The following is a 25,136-nucleotide window of genomic DNA, read 5'->3' on the forward strand; positions in this document are numbered from 1 at the left end:
AGCGGAGAAAAGCTACACAGGATCTCCAATAATTTCTTCTCACTAGCAACTTATATAAGAATGAATGACACTCCTTCATTATTGTACAATGGACACATTTGCTGCACGGTCATATAACTTGTTAATTAAAAAATCATATATTCAGAGCTACCAGATAGGTCTGAAGGCATCTTTCAATAACATTCATTTTGCTTTGGGGGCAAAGAAACATCTTTTTCAAGCAATGGCTTTGTAAATTGGCAAAAACATAGTGCAATAGCATATTACATAGTCTTAGTTCAACCACAGAGTAGTTTTATCATTAATGGAACCACCTATGATGTAATGCCGATCTTTGCCTCACGTAACGCTTTGAAGAATTCGCACAGGCTTTAATCATATTCAACAGATACACAATATAAAACATTTCAGCTTTGAGAACAGAGCATTAGATTCTTTACAACCATCTCCAGCAACATGGAGATTGATTCTTTAACTCGTTGAGGACGAGTCCCAAGTATACTCGGGCAAGAGTCTATGGGAAATGCGTGTTGTGCAAAATCAGCCCATCCTCAACGGGTTAAAGGGCTGAAGTCACCTCAAGCAAACACTGCTTAAAGTATCAGTTAGGTTATGATGTGTACAGCCATACCATTTGCTTGCACACAGACAAGAATTAAATCCATTTGAATTGTAAGATTTAGAAGGATTTTGCTTCTACAGTGATATCACTATACACTGCTCGTGTCACAAAGGTTTTGATGAATTCCAATATTGTTATAGAAATGCCCTTTATGCCAGGTTCAAGCAAAAACAATAATGAGCATGCATAGACTCCAACCACAAGCATCTCTCAAACAGGAGATTCTCCTGCCTGGACCCTCTAACAAACTGGAGACTGATTGCATGCACCTGTGAATGATATCATATGTGTCTGCTGCACAGCACAAGCTTGAAAAGTGATGCTCCATGTGGCTGGGGCCCATGGCCTGCTCAGGGCCCTGGAAGCTTTAGGGTCGTAGATGCTCCCTGGTGCATCCTAACCTTAGTTTTGAATAGGTACATGTATGACAAAACTACAGTAGAGTGAGAAAGCTACATTTTGAGCAGGAGAAAATACATAAGACTAAGAGGGAAACACAGAGCTACAGCAGGAGAAATCCAAACTCATGTTGAAGAGTGGGAGATTTTGAGGAAATGGCCTCAATGTGGGAGAGTTGGAATCTCTGAGCATTAACACTTTCCTTTGAGGCAAGCTGGTAGAGAGTTCCTAGACCCTTCATGATGACTGTTGGTTTGCAAGAAGTGATCCTAAATCACTTGACTTCTTTGATCTTTCTAAACCCTTTTTGTAGACACAATTCCAGACAACAATGTGTGCGTGTCTCGCTCTGCATAGGTGAATGAGAAGTAGATGGTAAGATGGTGTATAGCATGGTTAGGCCAGTGATGTGAGAGGGATGTGGAATGAAGGAAGTCACCAGTAATTGAGGCCTCCTCCAAGTGGAGATTCCTCTCTCAGCTGGCCGTACAGTCGTTGCTATGACGAGAACTGCTGCATCGCTGTCTTCACTCTGGACAGGGAGAGAGGGAAAGTAACTGGTAGACTAAGAGCAGACATCATATGGGACTTGGAAAGGACGTAGCAACATAGACTGAGGGTATATTCATGCATACAAGCTATATACATTACACGTCGTCATTTATTCCAACAGCATATCATCGCTGGGGCGACAAGACCTCGTATCTACAAAATGTAAAATGTTCAGGGGAGCCAAAAAACATGGCGGTCAAAGCACTACAGCGAATGGGATAGCCTTCCTTGGAAATGCCGTGGTGGCTTCATTTATGGGTTAAGACACTTAAGGATTTGGACAGGACATAACTTAACCAATTATTAGACCATTAATAATAAAATGTCATTTTCACCTATATTGCAGATACAAGGCCTTGTCACCCCAGCGACGATATAGACTTGCAGGTGTTGAATGATACTTCAGTACAGTGCATTCCCATCATTACGAACACAGTTATAACGAAATTCCGGTTTCAATGAAGTGAAAATTCAGGTCGCAACATTACCCACTCTATGTATTTTTATTGTTTATTTGTTCAGTTATAAATAAATTTCAATATAACGAACGAAAACCACTGGTCCCAAGGACTTCGTTATAACGGGAGTCCACTGTAAATGTTTCATATCTGTACAATTGTGTATCCTTATGTGGCTTGCTTCTCAGCTGCTTTCTTGGGCAAAATACTTCATACAAAAAGAAAAGGCAAGATTTAAAAGAAAATGATTCAAAACTGACACTTCCACGTGAACCTGTGCATGAATGTGTGCAAAATATATCTACACACCTATGAAGGAACGTATTCATATAATTATAGTTCCTTGTACTGTATACGCCATATATTTAGTGAATCTACATATTCGCGAATCAGGACTTCCCAACGATTTCGCAAGTGGTTAAATTCGTGATTGTGGAGTACTGTACTGAATGGAGAAATGTATACATGTGCGCCACATTCATATTGGGTTCAGAGTCATTATTTTCGTGTGTCTTTAATTTCGCAAATAGCACCTGACTCGTGAAATTCGCGAAAATAAAAACCTCGCAAAATATTCGGCGTATACAGTAATTAGATAAAACAGATTTATGTCATCTGCCATAGTCTGAAGCTGTTGTATGTTTAAGACCCATGTATGCTGAATGATATACCAGGGGGTGTTTCATAAAGCTGTTCTTAGAGTTACGAATGACTTGAGAATGACTGGAACACGTTCTGATGTGCTATACTTATCAGAATGTCAATAATTCAGCACAAGAACTGATCACCAGTCGTTCTTACAGTTGTTCTTAGCCTAAGAACAACTTGGTGAAACACCATCCAGCTCTCTTCTACATCTCCCTGAACACATAGGAGTGATATGACTGGCATACAGCATTTACATGTAGGTGTTGTCATGATTACTCACTTGTCAAAGAGATCAGTATCAGTTGTACTGATTAGAGACTGAAGCTGTTTAAGGACACCATACTCCTTCAGCTTAGCTTGTCTCTCTGATGCACCATCTTCCTGATTCCACACCAAGTTATTAATGCAGTACACTGATGCAATCTGTAGCCTCACATTGTCATGACGCTGGGGTGACAAAAAAAAATTGCATATTTAGTTTTTATTTCCCTCATATACATGACTTTCTGTTCCTTGAGGAAAAACAGAATTATCTACATGACTCCTACATGAAACAGATATGTGGCTACCACTCAGTAAGTGGCCAGAAAGGCACTGTGAAGATAAAGCATGATATAATCAACTACAGAATCTTAAATTTACTAATATTTGAAACAAGAAAAAAAGTGCAATTAGTCAGCTAAAAGAAACATGAAGAGTCTCGCATGGCAAATATACAGATGTTAATATTGTAATCAGCAGAGTCAAGCCCTTGAACATAACAAATGTACATAGCTAAACATGATACTTGATGATTCAAATTCAGATGCATTACAACAGATGATCATTTACTTTGATATGAAAATTGAAAATAATCTGCTTGTTGTTCTACTGCTCTAGCTCTGGCACGGCTTTCAATCTCTGCCTTTGAGGCAGGCCATGACTTCAAGCAATGGACAACAAGAACAACTCTCTTACTCACCATGTAGCATGTTAGCTTCTTGAGAATGTCTTCATTTGACATGATGACCGCCTTGGCTGTTATGCCATCAGCAATGTTGGCTAGAATACACAATGTCTGCAAATGACACATACACAGATGTTAAGATTAACATAACAGCCAGGTTGATTGAGCACTGGAGCAGTATCTTTAGTGTTATGGAATAAATAATACAATAACAATCCTCACAAAATAATAGTCCACACAAATGTACTATCATCAATCTATCCAGGAATGACAATGTAATTGAGGATATAATATAACAGTTAAGGATCAAACATAGAAAAGAAAGATGTGGGAACTCAAAATGTCCTGATTTGGCAATCTGTATAGATTTTCAATTCATGGACTATTAGTGACCATCCATCACAAAAACAATGTCCCATTTTGTCCCATTCATGGCACAGATAGACCCTATTCTTCAGAGCCTCTTTTCTCAGTACACACTTTTCCAGTGTGTGTGCTTTCTTCCAATATTTAGATAGGTTAGGAGAATCCATTTTAATTGAGTTATATATCATTTTAAAGCTTATGATCTGCTCTTTCAGAATCTGAACGTAATTAAGAATCCATGTTCGGTGACTTTTTGTTGGTTTTGTGATGCAAGGTCACTTTTGCTTTTGGAAGGACATGTTTACATTAAAGAAATATAATGGGATGTTAAATGTAAGCTAATTTGATCCATTGTCATAAGTGATGGACATGAGCCCTTGTGAGTTGGCAGATAATATGTGACCGTGCATCACAAAACAAACAAAAAGTTGCACCCCTTGATTTTACATGAGGACTCGAAAAAGGTCAAATGGGTCAACCGAGTCAATCTTGAGTTTTTCAGATTTTCTGAAAGAGCTATCCTTCTTCTCCATTATTCTTTAGTTTGGGATTATACCATGAATGGGAAAGTGTGTTTTCACCAGTTTTTCTACAACCCTTTTTGGGGGAGAGTAGAATGATCAGGTATGTCTTTAGAGGCCCCTTTTCATTTCTTGAAATCCTTTGCACACTTTTCACTTTCAAGTCTAATTACTTTGAAAATATAATGGTACTGCTTTGAAAGTTGGCATTAATCATGGACAGAATGTGTCGATAGAACATGCTAAATTTCATCTTAATGTGATAATCCCTTCATTGTTGTTGCTCCAGTGGTTTACATCCTGTGTTTTGTCCCTTTCATCGCACAGCTAGCACGGCTTAGTAAAGATTAAGTGCTTGAATAGACGCTGTATTTCAGAGCCTCATTTCTCAGTTCACACTTTTTCAGAGTGTGTGCTTTCTTTCCAGTATTTAGATAGGTTAGGGGAGTCCATTTGAATTGAGTTATACATCATTCTAAAGCTTAGGGTCTACTCTTTTAGAATCTGCCCTTAACTAAAAATTCATGTCTGGCGACTTTTTGTTGGTTTTGTGATGCATTGGGTGGAAGTCTAATGTGATTCCTCACCTGTTCTTTGACCTGAGGGGGATAGTTGCCTTCAAGAATCATGATGACTGCTGTCATGATTTGTGAGCTGTGGGACAGCATGATGTTATCTATGTGCTGCAGAGGAGAGGCAGAGAGAAATCCATTTATTCAAAGAAACATACTCAGGCTCAACAGATTCTCACTAAACTACAAGAAATACCTCAAGCTGACGTAACAGAAGTTTTCAACTCATTCCTTGTATCAACCTCTGCATCATCTTCATTGATTGAGTGCATGTGGACATTCTACTCTCCTAAATCCATCCAGGCTTTATGGCCCTCAAAACCATAACACCTTAATGAGTCAGGAATAGGATGTAAAAGAACAGCAACTGGAGGTAATGATTGACTGATTACTGCTAGGACCATTTCAGGTTATTTGGTGTAAAAGCATACTGTACTATTACTTTCTTCTCGGAGAGACATAATCATATTCAAAGCAAACTTTGACTATACTTTGCTCTTAAAGGCATTGTTTACCATCTGAAGATGAAACAAAAACACAGCTTTTGTGCTTCAAAATAATTCTAAAATGTGAGTAAAGGATAAAAACAGACAATGTAAAAATGTTAATCAGTATAATCAATGTTAAGTATTATCAAATATAAAAAATGTTAACAATAGTTATAACACAGTTGTTTCAAGAATAAATCGTATACAGTTACGGTTTAATGAGAAAAATAGTGATATCTCCTTATATTTTAGGCTTTATGCAAATCTTTTATGGTGAGATGTTTTGTGATACAACTGACCTACACATTTGCATCAAACGTGATAACTCGAACATTGTTTAAATCACTACTCCCAATGGTCAACAATGCCTTATAAAAGGACATCACAAAATATAGAAAACCCCAATAAGTACACAGTGTTCATTTAAAGTGCTTCAGTTGAAATGGTAGAGAAGAAATATGAAGTATGGAAGGCCAAAGGGGTGTCCCTTACCACCCTGGTAGAGAGGAGGTTTCTAAGGAGACCAAGAGTCTTCATGAGGATGTCAACGTTGGTGTCTGTTAGAAGTCTGAAGAGCTGGTCTGTTCCCATCTTTTCTAGAATACTCGTCTTGATTTTCTCATCGGCCTGAAATGCCATATTCATCAGTCCCCAGATACCATTGAGTCGCAGCGACGCACTGGGATTGGTCGTCAGTTTGCACAGGATGTCAATGGCTCCTGCTTGGACAATTTTCTGAGGGACAAAAAGATTAAACACATCGCAAATTCAGAAAGTGGGATGAAGTAACAGTACCTTGTAGCAATACCATATAAACATAGTGCAAAGCAATCAATCTTGATTTGTTCTTTTTTTTTAATTGCTGTTTGTTATATGTTTTAATAACCATGAAAATTGAACAAAGTTGACTCTCATCAATTTTCTTATTTTGGAATTTTCATATTTTTTGTAAGTCAAACCTTAAAGTGATATATAACTTGTCTCACTTTATCCAAAAAAAACCCAAACAACAACACAAAAACAACAAACTACCACAGAAATGGCAGGAAGAAGGAAACCATATATATGTAGTATTGAGAATTTGGCCTTGTTGAAGTTGTGACGGGTGCAAGATTAGGCACTTAAACACCTTGGGCTCATTCAAAATGGTACAGTAACATACTTTATCTAAACATGTAACTTTTTTTGGTTAAAAAAAAAACATTCTTAGACTGTGACATTTGGACAAGCAGTATCAAGTTATCATATATTACATCTTCCTAAATTATAGCCAAATGATCACACTTTACTGTTGTCTTATATTGAATACAACTTAACTGTTGTCTCATATTGAATATAACTTAACTGTTGTCTCATATTGAGCATAATTAGAGTATTGTGGTGACTGGTTAACTTCACATATCTTGAAGGATTTGGAGCCAGTTCTTCAGGTGCATGAAATCCTCACATTTATAATTTTGTCACCTGAACATCGATGCTAGTACATGTAGTACATCTATCTGAGGATTTTATTGTAGCTGCTAAAGAAAAAAAAAGAAAAATTATCTGCTGAAGTTATAATCTTCCTAGTATTCCAATCTTCTTAGGACTTGATATGACTTACATCTTTGCTGGGTGAGAATTCCAGAAGAAGATTGCACAATGTTGACGAAGCTACTATCATCAGTTCATCCACACTCTTGTGTTGTAATAACTGCAGAGAGGAATATGAACACACAAATTATGCACAACGTAGCAGCACTGGAACGAGTAGGCAGCAGAAAGAATGCAATGACACAGACAAACCTTTGCAAAACACTTTACTGCCATAAAAGCAATGTGTAGAATAATCACACCGATACTTACTGAGGCAACCACTGAAAACTACAATACAATACATCAAATACTGGATACTCTACAGTGTGGAAATTGTCATGAATTCTATGCTTCCCTGAACTTGCATGAAAATAATAAAATTCACATGTACATATTCTTGATCAATAAAAAGGTATGGAATGAAAAGTAATTCTATGTGTGAAATTCTGAACAAGTTCAATTAAATTAACCAAGCACGGAAACTAATTGTTTAAAAGCATTCACTTTTAGAGACTTACTTGATGAATTATGACTGTTTTCCTTCAAAAGGGACAAAAATATCAGAGTACACTGTATTCCATTAATTCGAATGAAATGTTATTAGAAAAGTATGAGTTTACTTCGAACACCTATTGTACATCACAGGGATCATGGTATTTTCATGGCTGCCTTTAAATATCTTACAGTTACTTATCACAAGGTTTGAAAGGACAAAGATTCCATGAAGTGATCAATATGTACTCCACCTACCTCAACCAGTGGTTTCCATACTATGTGATCTTGAAAACTTGTTCTGAGTTGTTGCACTGACCTCGACAAACTGTGAAGACATCTGGGATTAAAGAATTTTGATGGGTGGAGAGAGAGGTAGGGGGGGGGGAGGGGGAGAGAACATGGTGATCATGTATCTTGTGAGACACAGAATTCACTCAAGAAGAATAAAACTTATATTACATGATCAAGAATTTTTTTTAAAAAAGCATAGTGTGACCAGGAACAAAATAAGCTGAGGCCGATTGCTTTCATATCAGATTACACTGAATTCATAGCTAAACTAAACAACATGATTTCTTTCATATGAAGTACAATGGAGAGTTCATATTGAAAACAAGATGTTATCTCTTGAAGGAGAGCTCAAGGTGATTTTCAGACTTTCACATGTGAACTATAAATTGGTTATTGGGTACAGAGTTTCAGAATATACAGTGATTAGAATGAAGAATAAAAATATTTTCAAAATTTATAACAAATCACAATGAACAAGGATGATGTCATGGTAGCTTCACCATAAGAATGCATGAGTGGGGCTGAAGGAAGCAGGATAAAGAAGAATGCAGCATGAATTCTACACAGGTGAACTTGTTAAGTGAGTGGTATTGTATTGGAATTAACTACTACACTTCTGAAATATGTGAGCCTCCTTTGTCATCATGCTTGTTCAGTGTTATTTGTTTTGGGATTCTCAAGAGTATTGGTTCCTCTGTTCAAGGGCTGCAATAAATTCCACAAATCTATACATGGAGCTGTTGATTTATGTACTACATGATGTGCAATTATGAAAATTGTCTGGACTTTCCCTTTAACCAGTTACTCTAACAATGACTGTTACAATCTGTGGATTTGATCGATCAGAGAGGTCCTTTCTAAAACGTTGAGGAATATGACAATGTCATACCTTGCAGCAGCTAGCTGGACTTTGAAATTCTCTTCCTCTATACATTTCTCAATGATGTCCATCAGGTTTTCTGTTTCAATTATCTGTAGAGGTAAGAACAAGTGATAATCCATGATACAGGTCATACTTTCATCCTTACAGGTCACACTTTAACCTTTACAGGTCATACTTTAACTTTCAAAGGTCATACTTAAATCCTCACAGGTCTTTCATGGGCCATACTTTAATCCTTATGGTTCATACTTTAACCTTTACAGGTCATACTTTAACTTTCAAAGGTCATACTTAAATCCTCACAGGTCTTTCATGGGCCATACTTTAATCCTTATGGTTCATACTTTAACCTTTACAGGTCATACTTTAACCTATAAAGGTCATACTTTAACCTTTACAGGTCATACTTTAACCTATAAAGGTCATACTTTAATCTTTATAGGTCATACTTCAATCCTTATAGGTCATATTTTAATCCTAATAGGTCATGCAGGTCATACTTTAACCTTTGGAGGTCACACTTGAGTTTCCACAAAATGTTCACTGACTTCACATGGTAACTCTCAAACTATGTTACCTACATTTGTATGTCTCATCTGTATCACTCCTGTTTTTGCAAGAATTGATATTGATTTTCATTTGCATTCATACCACGCAGTAAAGCAGATTATCTTAAAACACAGTCAAATACATAAAATAAAATACATATTTTTAAATTCAAATATTCCAATTGGACACATTACACTGTACCATTTTTAGCATTTATCAGTGATATTGTAACATTCGATTGGGAACTTTGGAAGGCGTTTATGTCTATGACTTTTGATGAAACATCAGATGAAATGGAAGTTACTCTGAGTTAACATTTTCTAAATGTCACTGTGCCAGGATAACATGAGTTTCAAAGAATGCAATTTATGTGGAATTTTAGTCAATTTAAGACACAGACTTAATCAATTCATATGCTCATTTAAAAATCTTAATGAAAACAACAACAAAATACATTAACACAGAGCTGAAAGTCCCCTTCAGAGAGCAAAAGTATACTCTTGGTCAGTATGGTCAATGGGATGAGAAAACTGACCTTCTTCCTAATCTCTTCCTCATTGGCTCCAAGGGAGGCGAAGACTTTGAAGGCAGCCTGACGCAGCTCTCCCTGAATGTGACATCCTTGTTCCTAAAATGACAAGAGACGAATCACATTCTAAATCAATTCTGTACACAGTCCGCTTTGCCTGCATTCAGCAGGTAATTACGGAATCCACCACCATATAGTTAATAGCTCATCATATACCAATGTGACATGCAATGTTTAAATTTAATTCTGAATTCTACCAAAACGAATTCCTCTCTGTTGGTCCCATTGAAATAAATACACTTGGTTTCACAATGTACATGCCAGTGTAACATGAAGAAATGCTGGTGAAACTCTAAACTGCCTCAAAGTGAATGTACAGAGTTAAATGTTCACCGTGCACAAAATTCACACACAAACCTATGGACAGATAATATGATGCAGCAAGCATAGGGTTCATCACCTTTTTGCCTGTACTGCTGGGTGTGTACTTGAGGAAGAGAGCCAGAGTTGGGATGAGGTGGTCTGTGATGCTGGCAGAGACCTGGAGAGAGACATCCTCCTCAATGAGGAAGGCAAGAGTCTCTGCTGCCTCTACCCTCTCCTCCACAGACCGGTCTTTTTTACACATCCTAGCCAGGCTGGGAAGCACCTGGTATTAAACAGCAAAAACACACACAAACATATCAGCAATGACGTCACAAAGTTTGTAACCCTTTACAGCTCACTGAAATCTAGATTTAACGGATTCCAGTTACAATACTGCAATTGTGTCAATCTATGTTACCTTAACTAGAACATTATTTCTTCAATGCAGCAACCTATATTACTGCCCTTTTTACGCAAATCAGAAAGAATCCGTTCATTATATAAAGTGCAGCATACAGTACAACTCCTTTGAAGCACTCCCCAAAATCAATCAATTCAATGTAAGCGGAGGAACGTGTGTCACACATTATCAAACTACGACGAGTTACAAACACCAAATGTGCATTCACTAGTCATAGGTAACACTCACTCTCAGTACAATCAGTGTGAGTAATGAGGTATGAGCCATACATTCCCAAACTGCTAAATCACAATCATTATCTGTAGAGTCATATCAGACTCACCCTCTGTACAATCAATGGACATCGAGGACTGATGGCTCCTGCTCTACACAAATAGCACAAACTGCGTGAAGAGACAAAAAAAAACAGTTGACAAAGAAAGCAGATATACAGGTCATGACAGCCATGACAGATGCATCTAAACTGTTCATTCTTGGTATCGCCAATGCCCAAAAAACTTCTGCACACGCTGCAGAGCCCTGTCACAGATGCACTGTGGGAGTACTGTCATTTCAAGTTGGTTTGCACAAGTCTCAGTTCCCATGCAATTCAATGCAGTTTTCATCTGCTTTTCGTTTGTTGCTGCTTTTTTCTTCCGTTAGAATTAAGCTACAAAAGAGTGTAAAACTTCTAAATTTTACTGACTTGCAGTCGCTAGAGGCATGGTTCATCACTGCAAGGCTTCAATGTGCTGGTCACATGATGGAAAGTGAAGAAATCTTCAACAAAAAAATACTCCTGGATAAAGAGGAAACATAAACTGAGCGCATATGTAGCCAAAATCGGTTATAAGTTTGTCTCATGTGCTATCCCATAATGCATCTAAAGTGATGCTTGCTGCGAGGCACCCAGGTATTGGCAATACCAAGAGTTGGCCAACTGCCATCTACCTATACCTGCATTCAATATACAGTAATTAAAGAATCAATAAACAATTTATTATGAGAAATGTCAGTGTCATGTGCACAACAGAAGTAAAACTAAGGAAATTACTTTCTGCAAGATTCAATCAAGAATGTGACATCAGTAGTGGAGGTTGAGAAGATGTGAATTTGTTTTAAGCTGATGACACATTCAATTTCATCTAAAGTCCATGTCTGGCATGTTCCGCTGTCCTGTGATGTTGTGGATTGTCTACTTTTCTGAAACAATCCTACTGATATATGTATTTCAGCAGCCACAATTCCTGCCACTTCTGCTGCATGATATCTTTAGATTTGGCTGATTGCTGTATCAATGGTGTCAGGATTACTGTAAATTCGCGCTCTGCCGAGTAAGATGAGTTTCATGTGCTTTTAATTCCACAGAATCAAGACATCCACTACTGGAACACATGGCAAGCAAAAATATTTGCATGCTTTTATTTTCGTGCTAGTTTCTGGCTGCACAAAATGCACAAAAATTTCAACACTGCCAAAATGTCAACTTTTACAGTAATACTTCTGAGTAAACACAATTAATCTCTAAAAAGATGTGTGCACATAAATACAGTTGTCACTATGTAACATAATGACAGGCATGCCTACCTTGAAAATAACAATGCTGTATTCTGGGGGCTAAAATGGTGCATTTTTGTTGGAAAACCAATAATGTTATCTTTCCTGCAATAGACATGTACTGTCATACATGTACAATCTTGGAATAACAGTATTTTCCACGAAACCTGTCAAATTTTTGGCTAAAAAAGTATAAAATATTACAAAGAACAGTTGGCGTTTCTGTCAGGATGCTAGGAGTGTAAGAAGGTGTGCAGAGCCTGACTGTCTCACCATTTTGCTGCAGTAAGCTGAATGTTGATAGGAAGGTCACGGGCAAGGAGTCTGCTCAGGAGTGTGGACATGTCCTCTCGGTTGTATTTTGCTTCAAAGAAAACAAGATATACTAAAAAAATCAATCATTCCAAAGGGGTCTGACAAATATCAGTCTCACAGCATTTATCAGATGTGTCAAGTCTAAATGAATTCAGAAAATTATCAACATGCAGATAGTGACACTATTAAAACTAATGCCTTAAACTGCATACGTGAGAAATACTTTTTGGTGTACAAAGAGTAACAGTGAAATGTCCGAGTTAAATGTAGTCATGCTATAAGTTAAACATCAGAGAATTCTATACCAATCAATTTTGTTTAATTTCACCAGCCAACTCTGCAACTCTACAAAGAGGAATACTGTAAATAGAAATAGATATAATCTACAAAATTAGCAAGTTTCCTGAATTTCCTACATATCATCATTAACAAATGTTTATCACATAAAGATACTTGTATATGTGTATAAAGAGGATCTTCTTTCCTGCAAAACAAAATAAAATTGCATGCATTTCATGTAGAAACAGTTGACAGACCCTGTGTAGAATTAGTGGAGAACAGACAAGTTTACAATTGTATGCATTTCATAACTAACATGCTGTAGTTTGGTGGCAGTGTACCGTCTTCTATATTTTACTTTTAGAGGACGGATAGATTTAAAACAAAAATACAAAAGAACTCAACCAGGAGCATGACTTACCACTGGAGATCTCCCGTGAGACACAATGGTTCTTGTAGCTGAGAGCTGCTAAACACTGAAGGGCTGGTAGACGAATCTGAGCAAGGATTTCAGTTTTAAACAATCAAAAGTTAACTAAACATACACTACAAGTAAATGGATATAAGAAATCAAATGTAAGAGTAGTTCTTTTCTCCACCATGTGGTGGCTCCTTTGAGGCAGAACATTATAAAACTAGATATATCGCTACGGCTACTGATATGCCTCCGCCATAATGCATGGTTCTCCTAATAGGTCTATAGTACAATGTCTTGACAATGTGTGATGACAGTTTCACACAATTGGCAAAATATTAAAATGACAGGTTTGACACAAATGTGCTGAATGTTCACTTTCCTAGAACTAGGTTTCAATTGGATGAATGATTAAAATGTCAGAGTGCAGGTATTTGGGGAACTGATGATTTTTACTTGACTTTTGACCCTTTTATAAGTTTATGCATTGAGTAATTTTTAAGGTATTGAGAAAAAGTATAATTTCAGTATCAAATGGGAAAATAGCATTATCTAAACCTGGCCTTTGACCTTTGACCTCACAGTTCCAAAGAGAATCACTGTTAGGTTGAACATGCATAAATATGTAAGTTTCATGATGATACCTTGAGTTACTTTCGAGATATGGAGAAAAAGGTGCAATTTAGCACTTTCAGTTGACCTTTTACCTTTTGACCTTTTGGCAAGAAACTTCCCCAAAAATACATATTGGGTAATACATGCCATACATCAAGTTTAAAAAAAAAAAAACCTTCAGGCATATTGCATTTTAAGGAAAGTAGTGATATTTTGAGGAGTTGACCTTGACCTTTGACACCCCCTGACCTTTGACCCATGACCCCAAACTTCCCTAGATAATCACTGCCCATCGGTACAAGCATATATACTAAGTTCCATGAAGATACCTTGAGCCATTTGCGAGATATGGAGAAAAACATGAAATTTCAAATTTTTTTTCACAAAATAACCTGTGACCTTTGACCTTTGACCCTGTGACCCTAAAATCCACACAAAGTATCATCCCCCAAGGGTATACCCTCATACCAAGTTTGATGTAAAACCACCACACGGTTCTTGAGATATCGACAAAAACAAAACGGGACGGAGGGACGTACGGACGGACGGACGGACGGACGACCCGAAAACATAATGCCTCCGGCCACTTCGTTGCGGAGGCATAAAAAGAAGAAGCATTTCATATTCAGTTTCTGCTACAGTCATGTTAAAGCAAAAGTAAAAGAATAAAGCTTTGTGGACAATCAGGATTTCATTGCTACATTTGCACATTGACAGAGAACTGGTACCACAGTATGCCTGATAATAGATTCTTCTAACACACTCAATGTAAACCATTTGTATCCACAGTATTCACACGGGTTGTCTTTCTGGTGGTTCATTGTGGTCAAACAATGGCTACAGCTGGAAGTTCTTTGATATTTTTATGTTAGTGTGTGGAGTGTGTGTGGAGAGATTGCAAACCTTGTTAACTTCTGAACAGAGTAGAGGTGCCAAGACATCCACAGCACCCTGTTGGTATAGCATGTCTTGTTGTTTATTGGTCTGCAAAAACATACAAGGAGACAGATTAGTTCCTATTTGCTGGTGAAGCTCATTCAACTACCCAAGCATGCTATGCAAAACTTGCTTTGACATAGAACAGCAGAGTATAACTAGGAATCATAAGTTACTGTAAAGTCCTGGTATCGAGGAATTAACCATAGAGTGGGCAGGCTGGCCCAAAAATATTCAAGAATCCCCATAATGAATCATGTACAGCTTTACCGCCGTTACTAATGAGCATACACTTCAATGCACATATTCACCGACAGGTGCTATTCATGGTTTTGAAATAAACCCAGCTGGACAGCAAATGAAGATCAATTCAATCAGGGGGGCATTTCATCAAGCATTTTGGTCGGATATTTTTCTGACAAACTGTTACAAGCTACTGAAATCCTTGCATCTGATTGGCAGAGAGCAAATTTTTCCGACAACTTTGTCGGACAAAATGCTTCATGAAATGCCCCCCAGGCCATCCCAAGCTACTGGCTCTTTATCCCTCTGTGTGCCAATGAGTCAAATGTGCATAAATTTCACACACATAGATATGGACAAAAAAATTAATGTGGCATGCAGAGAATTAACTGCATTACACCGAAATATGATGACTCCAGCACAGTTCAACAGCAGAGAAATGTATCTAATAACAGAGACATTGGTTTGTGTCTTGGACTATAAAGCAGAAATGCTATTTTAATTGTAAATAAACTTCTGGGAGGAAATCAACACTATACTTTGAAAGTGGGAAAGAAACAAAACATACTCGTCACACCTGACAAGCTACACCTAAACATGAAAGAGCAAGGAAGGCCCTAAACATCATAGTACATTGTGAAAGAGCAAACTCCTTGACAGTTGGCACAGAGTAACTGTTTCATGTAGCTTACATTACTCTGAATGCATTAAAGATTACTTGAATTACAGAAGACAACATAACACTTTTAACTTAGGTACAATTGTAATATGATAACAAAAAGTGTCTGGTACAACATGCGATTGGATATACAACCAGTTAATAGAGAAGCCATAGACTAGTGTATGGAGCTCACCTTGCAGCATTGAGCCAATATGTAGGATACACACTCTTGTGTACACAGTGTCTTGGGAAGCAGGTGGATTAGGTGAGGGATTACTGAGCTATCCTGGATTGAAAATAGTTGAAAGGAAAGAACATCCTAATTTGATTTATTGATTTTGATTTAATTTATTCACAAAATGCATTTATACATACATTATTCACAAATATGTACATAATTTGTACATGAAATATGTTATTATACATTTGTATGGATCGTCATAAGCTATGAAAAGCTTGACTGGGACGTCCAGTAGGGATAACATACACATATCACGTACATAAACATCATTAAAAAACTAGAAATGTCACTACGGCGACTGATGCCTCCGCCATAATGCATGATTCTCCCAATAGGCGTGTAGTACAATGTCTTCACAATGTGTGATCCACGACAGTTTCACATAACTGGCAAAATATTGAAATGACAGGTTTGTCAGAAATGCCTTGAACTGGGTTTGCTATAATTTTCTAAGAGTGCAGGTACACATATTTGGGGAACTGAGAATTTTTACTTGAATTCTGACGGACCTTTTTATAAGTTTATGCATTGAGTAATTTCCAAGGTATGAAGAAAGAGTGCAATGACGGTACAAAATATATATATATATATATATATATATATTTTTTTTTTTTTTTTTTTTTTTTTTTGGGGGGGGGGGGGGGGCATTGAAACCTGGCCTTTGACCCTTAACCTTTGACCTTTGACCTTCTGGCTGGAAATTTCCCGGAGAATCTCCATTAGGTAATGCATGTATTAAGTTTTGAAACTAATAATGCAAGCATTGCATATACTAGTATATGAGGGAAATAGTAAAATTTTGAGGAGTTGACCTTGACCTTTGACCCCTGACTATTGACCCATGACTCCTAAATTCCCTAGATAATCCCTGCCAGTCAGTACATGCGTATGCACCAAGTTCCACGAAGATACATTGAACCATTTGCGAGAAAAGTGATATTGCAACATTTTCACCTAACCTTTGACCTTTTGACCTTTGACCTTATGACATGAAACTCTCTCTGGAGAATCTTTACGCAGTAGTACATGTCCACACCAAGTTTCAAGAAAATACCTTTGGGCATTGCATAGATATGGGGGAAATTGCAACATTTGTAGCATTTGACCTTGACCTTTTGACCTTTGACCTCTTGCCAATGTCACTAAGATCTACTCAACTAATTGTCCTATCATACATCATCCTTGGACCGACTTTGGTGAAAGCTGCTTCATCCAGTTTTGAGTTATCACGTAAACAGATAAATTATAGGATTTGACCTTGATCTTTGACCTTTGACCTCTGTCCGATTTCACTGAAAAACTAATCAAGTAATTGTCCCATCATACATCATCCTCCAACAAAGTTTGGTGAAATTTGCTCCATCCAGTCTTGAGTTATCGCGTAAACGGATACAATTTCATGATTTGACCTTGACCTTTGACCTTTTGCCGATTTCACCCAAAATCTAATCAAATAATTGCCCCATCATACTTCATACTTGGACCAAGTTTGGTAAAATTCCAGTAAATATTACTCAAGTTATCGCGTAAACGAAAGCGGACGGACGTACGGACGTACAACAAACGGACGGACGGACACCCCGAAAACATAATGCCTCCGGCACCACTTTGTGGCGGAGGCATGAAAAACAGAATTTGGTCTAGAAATACACTGATGAACAGAAACATTGCTCTTAATCATTTCTACATTAAATTTGTTAGAGCTTTAAGATATTCAAGCAAGCTGTAAATTGAATCTGCAGCATTCTCAGAACTACAAGAAAGTAGAATTGCTAAGAAGCACTCTGACAAGAGTTGACATATAATCCTCACCTCAAAGACCACATCCTCAACCGGGGCCACTGGACTAGTGAGAATAGTCCTCAGAAATCTAAGACACGCCTCCACAAACCTGATGTCAGGATGGGCAAGGCCTGTGGACAGAAACATCAACATTGACTTCATACAGTCCCAACAAGATGTCTTGAGAATGTATCAGTAACATTTCATGTAACAGGGTACACAGAAACACCAGTAATAAAACTTACTGAAATAATTCATTTTCCATTGCTACACTCTTCAGCAAGATATCTCTTTTGCAAAGAATAATTTGAAAACAAAAACTTATCAGTCGACAAACTAAAGATTTGCCTTTTCCTTGAAAATTACACAATTACATTTCACTGCAATTTCATAAAGATTACCAACAACATCTGTAAGCCTGATATTCTTTGGAATTCATTGTCTTGGCTTCAAGGCGCTATTTCTATGAAAATATATGCAGTTGTTATATGATGTATGTTTAATTTCCTTTCTGTTTTTTGTGATACAGGTTACGTCTGTGCTATATTTTCTCACCTTGGAGCATAACAGCTAGTATCCTTTTGTCAAGCAGCTCTCGTTTATTGTCCTCCGTTCCCTTGGCAAAACTCCCCAGCAACACAGCACACTCCACCAAGATGTCAGGGGAAACCCCTTCACTTGTCATGATGTAATGGATTCTAAGACATCAGGAAATAGCACAAAGGAAATGTCATTCAATACAGAACATGGAATTTGAAACATTACAAAAGCAGTAAAATGCCGTTAAAATATAAACTATTATATTATTTGTTATATATATAAAGCATTTATACACCAGGAGTTACTGACTACATTGTAGGTATCTGAAATTACCATTGTGTGTCCTTAATTTATGGGATTTTTAAACAATGGACAGCTGGGGAAAACCTCTGCATCCTAGAGCATCAAGTGACGCCATATCATTTACATATTGTGTTATCTCAATCTAGTTCAGTTGTACGGACTGACTGGAGACACTGGTAAACTTATAATCTGTTGTGGGTTTTGTCTATTTTTAAAGCTCTTGTTTTTTAAGGAAATGAGGCAATTAGGTAATGAAAAAGGATGACAGTGTACTCGCCATTTTAAAAGGACAGCACTTTAAGCTGAAAATATACTTGGACCTTTACAGAACTCTGTACAGCAAACCACAGCCATTTTCAAAGTGGATGGCGACCATCCATTCACATAAGATCTCACACAGTATTGTGTAATATCTCTCATCTATTTATTTCTTGCTAATCACTGGCACAATTTTATTGCATTGGTTCTTTGCAAATTCCAGCATGGGGAACACACAATGTCAGTGTGATCTTACCTGTCTATAGCACCACACAGCATTAGGCTCGTCTTCTGCTTGTTGCTGCCGATAACAATGTTCTTCATTGACCTGCGCAATGAAATGTATTCAAATAGTTCTCAGATTACAGGAGTCTCATACAATTTGTATACAATGTATCATCTATTTGCTGTGATTCTAGGAAATTGAATTTCATTCACATCAAATGGAAATGCCAGGCATGCACTTTCTCTCTGAAATGAGAGCTTAAACTTTGCTTGAAACATTGCAATTGTACGAGATGGAAATTTGGTAATTTGTGAAACAAATTTGTTATTGTATATCACATATGAATATCATCGGTTGAGAATGATAAGGCCGTTAAGTGATCACAAAACCCATAGTGTTCGAGACGACTTAAAGCCCTTCTCATTCTCAACAGACGATATGATTTTGTGTTGAAGCCAGGGTATCTCTAATACATTGCATTCATTACATCAGTAGGGACTGTTTATCAATAATCATAAACTGCCTACAAATAAGCCTGATATCACAACTGCAGCTGTACCACCAATACAATTTCATTCAATGCCCATTTTGGGGAGGTCAAATGAACTAGAAATTCATACAAAAGCAGATTAGATTATCTCTGTGATTAGTAATACAGATTGCAATGCCCAGCTACAGTGTACATGTAGAGGATGGAGACCACTAGGCTACAATGACTTCATTGCAAAGGATAATTGGACTGTAAACAAACTCCCACATGTCATGGAATTGTGTCCCCTTATCTTGCGTGAGTGCGCTAAAACTCACAGAATTACTGGAGTTGTTGTTTACACTCAAGACATGTACATGGACCATTAATTCTATTAACAGTATAACAAAGCTTACAACCACAATATTACACAAATATAATTGTTCTAGTGACAGTTATACTCACTTCAGGTTACATAGCAGCTGATGGGAGTCAGTGACTGTGAGATTGTCGACATAAATCTGACTGAATCCAAGATCCTAAATCAGAGATAAATTAAAGAAATTAAATAAATTCACTCCATCACAATATCCATCAACACAAAGGTAAACAATCATAATCAAATGGCATGCTAGACGTTAGCAGAACATTAATTTCAAAACATCATATATTGCCCATCATCCTGATAATTTCATAAAAGATGTTAGTGATAGCAATTCTTGCTAGGATAGCAACTTCTTGCAGCAATAGGAAATCAGGAAGAGAGATTTTTATCCCTACCATATCACTTGTCATTGTAGGAAGAGCTGTACAATTGTAATTATAGCAACATTCTATACATGTACAAAATAGAGCAGAGGTCTTGAAGAAACTTGACTACGCTACTGTGGATGTACATATCATGCATTCAGATAATGAAAAGTACAATGTAAATTAATGCATGAAACAGCTAAAGTTGCAGGCAGGTGCCTATACCATTACTGGGGTGATAGGATGATACTCTTATTTCAAGTGGATATTTTCACGAGTTGTTTTTCGTGCTAGGCTGGGTAAGATGAGTTTCCTGCGTTTTTAATTCTGTGGAATCAAGACATTATTAGTGAAACATAGCGTAAGAGGCAACAAAATTTGCATGCTTCAGTTTTTGCGCTTGATTCGGGCAAGCACATTTTCTCATTGTTCCAAATCACTTGCCCAACTTTGATTTCCTCTTGCCCTGGGCAATCAGGCAAACACCTAGATGTAGCACCTTGACAGGGGTCAAAATTCTTGAATTTAACATCTAGAGTCACTTGGTCTTGGGTTTGAGAAGAATCAGTGGCACTAATGTATTTTTTTTTTAAATCCATGTAGATCTCAAATTCCACAAAACCAAACTGTACTAAAATCACAGGAAATACTAATAGCTTATCTCCAATGACTCACATATTAAAATTTGAACCAAAAGGATTACTGGGAAGCAATGATAGCAGCATCAACTTTCATGCTGCTGCTCAATATAACACACTCATTGCAAACTTGCGCGTTTGTGTGTGTCACCCAAGTGACTGTGTGTGTGTTTTTTTTTTAGGTGTGCTCTAGCCAACTGTATTTTCAGCCATTTTTTATTCAACTTGCCATAATCATGTAGTGCTTATACACTGCAAACATACATTATGTATGATTTGGTACTGAAGGGTCTGAAGTTTGCATTGATTTTTAGCTCCCATTCATTGAAAGTCGCATTATCCTCACATTCACATAAAATTGTATGTTGATGTAGATGGCTAGCTTTCAAATTCAATATCAGCTTGTGTAGGCAGCATACACTGCAAAGCTTGCCAAGAGTGAGTTGTTTTGAGCAACATGAAAGTTGATGTAATGTTTCCTGATAACTAATTCAGTTCAAATTTAACAACTTGATTGAAAATATTAAATATGGTACTGACTACAATACTTTTCCTGTGATTTTGGTGCAATTTGGTTTTGTGGATTTTGAGATATAGGGGGTCTATCTAATACATTAGTGTTGAAACTCTAACCTCCTGGTGTGATGAAGGTGATATGGTTAGAGTCTACAGAATGTAAAAAGTTCTCCTTCTTCGTACTGTATACTGTAAGGAGTTTCTGCGTATGGATATTTTTGCGGAATGAGGAGAGGTTACAATTGTACGGGCATTTACGCTAGATGATTTTTACAAATTGACACCTAGGCTATCGTACACAATTTTGTAAAGTGCACTATTACCCAAGCGCATGGCAACATTTTTGCGAGTTGTTGAATTCGTGATCCAACTGTACACTGTATGTATTCCGCAAAATGCACTAAAACCCTCACAAAAATTACAGCTTATTATAGTTTCTTTATCGGCACCCGTACCAAAGTTTGACCTCCTGTGTCAAGGTTTGGCCGTGCGCAAAAGCGTAGGTTTCTAGATCTGACAATGTTACAAAATCTGTATATGTACGTGTAGGGGGCCTAGCAGGTGGTCAATTTTGGACGCCGTTCTGGTCAAATTACGTATGGACGGCTTGCATTATGATGTAATAGAATTCTAATGTTAATGCAATGGCAATGTGCCATAGATTTATAGAATCTGTTTGTATCAACGCTTTGAACTAAAGTCTAGAGGTCTACTTAAAGAGTTGATAGAGTTTAGAATGCTACCACTACCACTAACGCGAGTCCGGTCTAAAAGAAGGCCTATCACAAGAATCATTTGGACAAACACAATATTCGTAATCAGATCGCAAAAAAAAAAAATGCTGATAATCCAGCCATTTTGAGCCACAATCCTGAATTCAATTGAATATGATTCTTTACCATGCTGTTTACGAACGCCTCAAACTCAAGAAGTCAAACAAAGACAGTCAAAGGCAAAATGGCAAAATTAGCCCGACAAGACACTGTGCGAAGCACATCGCTATTTGTACAGCGACTGGGCTGTGTATGTAGTTATGGCAAAATATGCCTGCATTCAATAAAACGATTATCGCAGGTATGCGAAGTATTACTAATACTAGGTAGAGCTCTACTGAGGTGTCAGAACTGTTGTTACCCACGCTGATGAAAATCGGCAGGGGTTTTTGTAAAGGGTTCCGTATGTTTGTTTGTTTCTTTGTATACAGTACAAGATAACAAGAGAACAGGTTCACGAACGGATTTGCACCAAATGTTCAGGGAATGTTTGGATAGTGACAGGAAAGAATCGATTAGATTTTGGTGATACAGTTGAACCTCTCGTATCCGGACAAGTCGGGACCGGGGCTCATCCGGATAAGGGATTTGGCCGGATACGGGAGACTCAATGCTTTATACATGTAACGTTACATATACATACACATGTACTGATGTAGCGCATTGTAGTACCACATGTAGTAATGTGTATACTGCAACCTTTTCATTGTTACATTTGGGGATGTTTGGGGATGTTAAAATGTCTGAGGGTAAGCAATATGGAAGGAAATTTGATGTAATGTATGTTAATCATGTTGGAAGTAATATGTAATTCATGTGTGTTTGTATAGGAGTTCTCAAGGAGTTGGGAATCCCCCTTTCCTCCCGTAATTATTTTTTTTTTTAAATCACGGCGAGATTGCGTCCGTATAATAGAGAGATCCGGATAAAGGGAGGCCGGATAATAGAGGTTCAACTGTACATATAATCGGTTGACCCCCGCAAATTCTGTGTGACCTTGTAGTTTTGACCCCATGGGGTGACCACTCCAAACATTTTCCCGTTTCTTACTTTGCGATTTTCCGCTACCATACGAAAACAGAACTCCCAGACGATGGACTTCGCTGCTCAAATGTTCGTAAAAATTCCAAAATTTATGTTTATTTGAGGGACTAGTATTCTGAATTTGTGAAAGTTTGCTTTCCGTCATCACAAAATGGCCCAATTCGGTGATTTTTCATATTAATATTGATTCTTTTTTTCATTTGAGGAACAATCCTCAATCACGGAAAAATTTTGCTCGGTCCCAGTCACACTGCCTGCAGTGCGTATGCTTCCATTTCGTAGTGCACTAACTATACACAGCCCTGTCTCTGTACACAAGTGTCGATCGTGCTGGCGCACGGGGACGCCGTGCTTTGCACGGTGTCTGGTTGGGCTAGTGTGGTAGTGCACTATCTCACTGGGCGAAATTTGGACACAGCACCACATACTTCAAGATCACCACTTCGCACTCTTTTCATTGTACTTATTTGTAGAGAGTGTTTTGGTGGAAGTGACGAAAGTTCAAACTTCGGCAATTTTGCTGTTCTTGAACAAAAACAATTAATTTTGTTCTGAGAAACAATCAATCAGAATTATCACTATCAGGGAATGTTCGGATAGTGACAGGGGTTAAGAATCGATTAGATTTTGGTGATGATCAATTGGCCCCTGCAAATTCTATGTGACCTTGTTGTAGTTTTGACCTCAGTCAGGGTCTATAGACATTCTAAGTAAATTTATTGCAACTAACTAACGTTTACAGAGACTAACAGTAAACACTCACTGTGACTCAGTTAGACTTAGCCTACAGAATCTACTCTGCTGTGGCGCCGCCAAGGCGTGGGTCTGCCGCCTTTGACGGCCCCTCCAAACTAGTTGTTGTTGTTGTTTTGATTTCAATGACGTGTATCACTCAGAATTGAGCATTTACGCCAACTGACAGAAGCGAGATTAGACTCCACCTAACAAAGTTAGACACAGGAAAGTAGCTATGTTGTATATATGCATCAGCTAGTGACCGGAAACCCGATTCATAAATTTAACAGTTACACAGCACACATAACAGTGTCGGCGTACCAACAATATGGGGGTTCTCGAGATCTCTGACTCTGCATCAGCACAATTAACGTTACTCTTTTCATGAAGGTTACAATGTTAAGGTCATGCTTACCATGATAGAAATGTGAGCTTTCCACCAAAAACTTGAAACTGTGTCCGACGCTTTACGCTGCGATCCTCTTGACTTCCCGTACCCACTCACTCACGACCTCGTAGTTCGTAGACGTTTATGCACTGTTAGTACCAGCGTTGCCAGGTCCCAACAGAGTAAAATCACCAAAAGGCTTGCAAAAAATCACCAAAAGCCATCAAAAATCACCAAATTTGGAAAAGCGTAGGTAAGGCTTTAATTTCAAGACAAAATTGTATCAATAAACCTTTATCAAACACTCTGCGCGAGTCTCGGTGCAATTTTCGGCGCGCCGTAGTCACACACACTAAGTGCAAAATGTGTACGATGTGTATGGACATATGACTATGAGTGTTTGTGTGTGTCGCTGTGACAAAAAAGGGGCACATGTTATGTTTCTGCAGGAAATAAGGGGAAAACTTTGGGCAAAATGCATTTTCCTTTTCAATTAGTGTGATTATTTTTCATCGGTCTAAAAATCACCAAAAAGTTACCAAAAATCACCAAATTTTGATTTGGTTACCAGGCTAAAATTTTGTCACCAAACAACTTCAAAAATCACCAAATTTCACCCTTTTTGGTTCCCGAAATCACCATCTGGCAACACTGGTTAGTACCGCAGCCGCACTCCCCTAATGGCCCTTTTGCATGCATGCATGCAAGCGCAACACAGCGATCACATAAGCGGCGGCTGGCCGCTATGTATGTAGACCGGGGGCCCAGAGCATTTATTCAGCTGAAAAGGGT

At 37.8% G+C, this 25,136-nt stretch overlaps 1 protein-coding gene across 1 annotated transcript; it reads right to left on the reverse strand.

Annotated features, from left to right (window-relative positions):
- Positions 1–1,123: 1,123 nt before the first annotated feature.
- Positions 1,124–24,449, reverse strand: LOC139721160 (armadillo repeat-containing protein 8-like). Its single transcript, XM_071632489.1, has 20 exons — positions 24,372–24,449; positions 19,966–20,039; positions 19,062–19,133; positions 18,260–18,402; positions 17,735–17,835; positions 15,875–15,967; positions 14,745–14,825; positions 13,233–13,308; positions 12,491–12,581; positions 11,004–11,064; positions 10,355–10,543; positions 9,897–9,993; positions 8,823–8,892; positions 7,898–7,979; positions 7,176–7,265; positions 6,065–6,307; positions 5,100–5,195; positions 3,641–3,736; positions 2,960–3,126; positions 1,124–1,553 (listed from the first exon to the last, which is right to left on the reverse strand). The coding sequence occupies exons 1-20, from the start codon at positions 24,372–24,374 to the stop codon at positions 1,520–1,522; spliced, it is 1,959 nt and encodes a 652-aa protein (XP_071488590.1). The 5' UTR covers positions 24,375–24,449; the 3' UTR covers positions 1,124–1,519.
- Positions 24,450–25,136: the final 687 nt, after the last annotated feature.

This window comes from Diadema antillarum, unplaced genomic scaffold, assembly GCF_040938485.1.
Source record: "Diadema antillarum isolate AM-2024a unplaced genomic scaffold, OU_Dant_1.0 scf00000139, whole genome shotgun sequence".
Taxonomy (NCBI): domain Eukaryota; kingdom Metazoa; phylum Echinodermata; class Echinoidea; order Diadematoida; family Diadematidae; genus Diadema; species Diadema antillarum.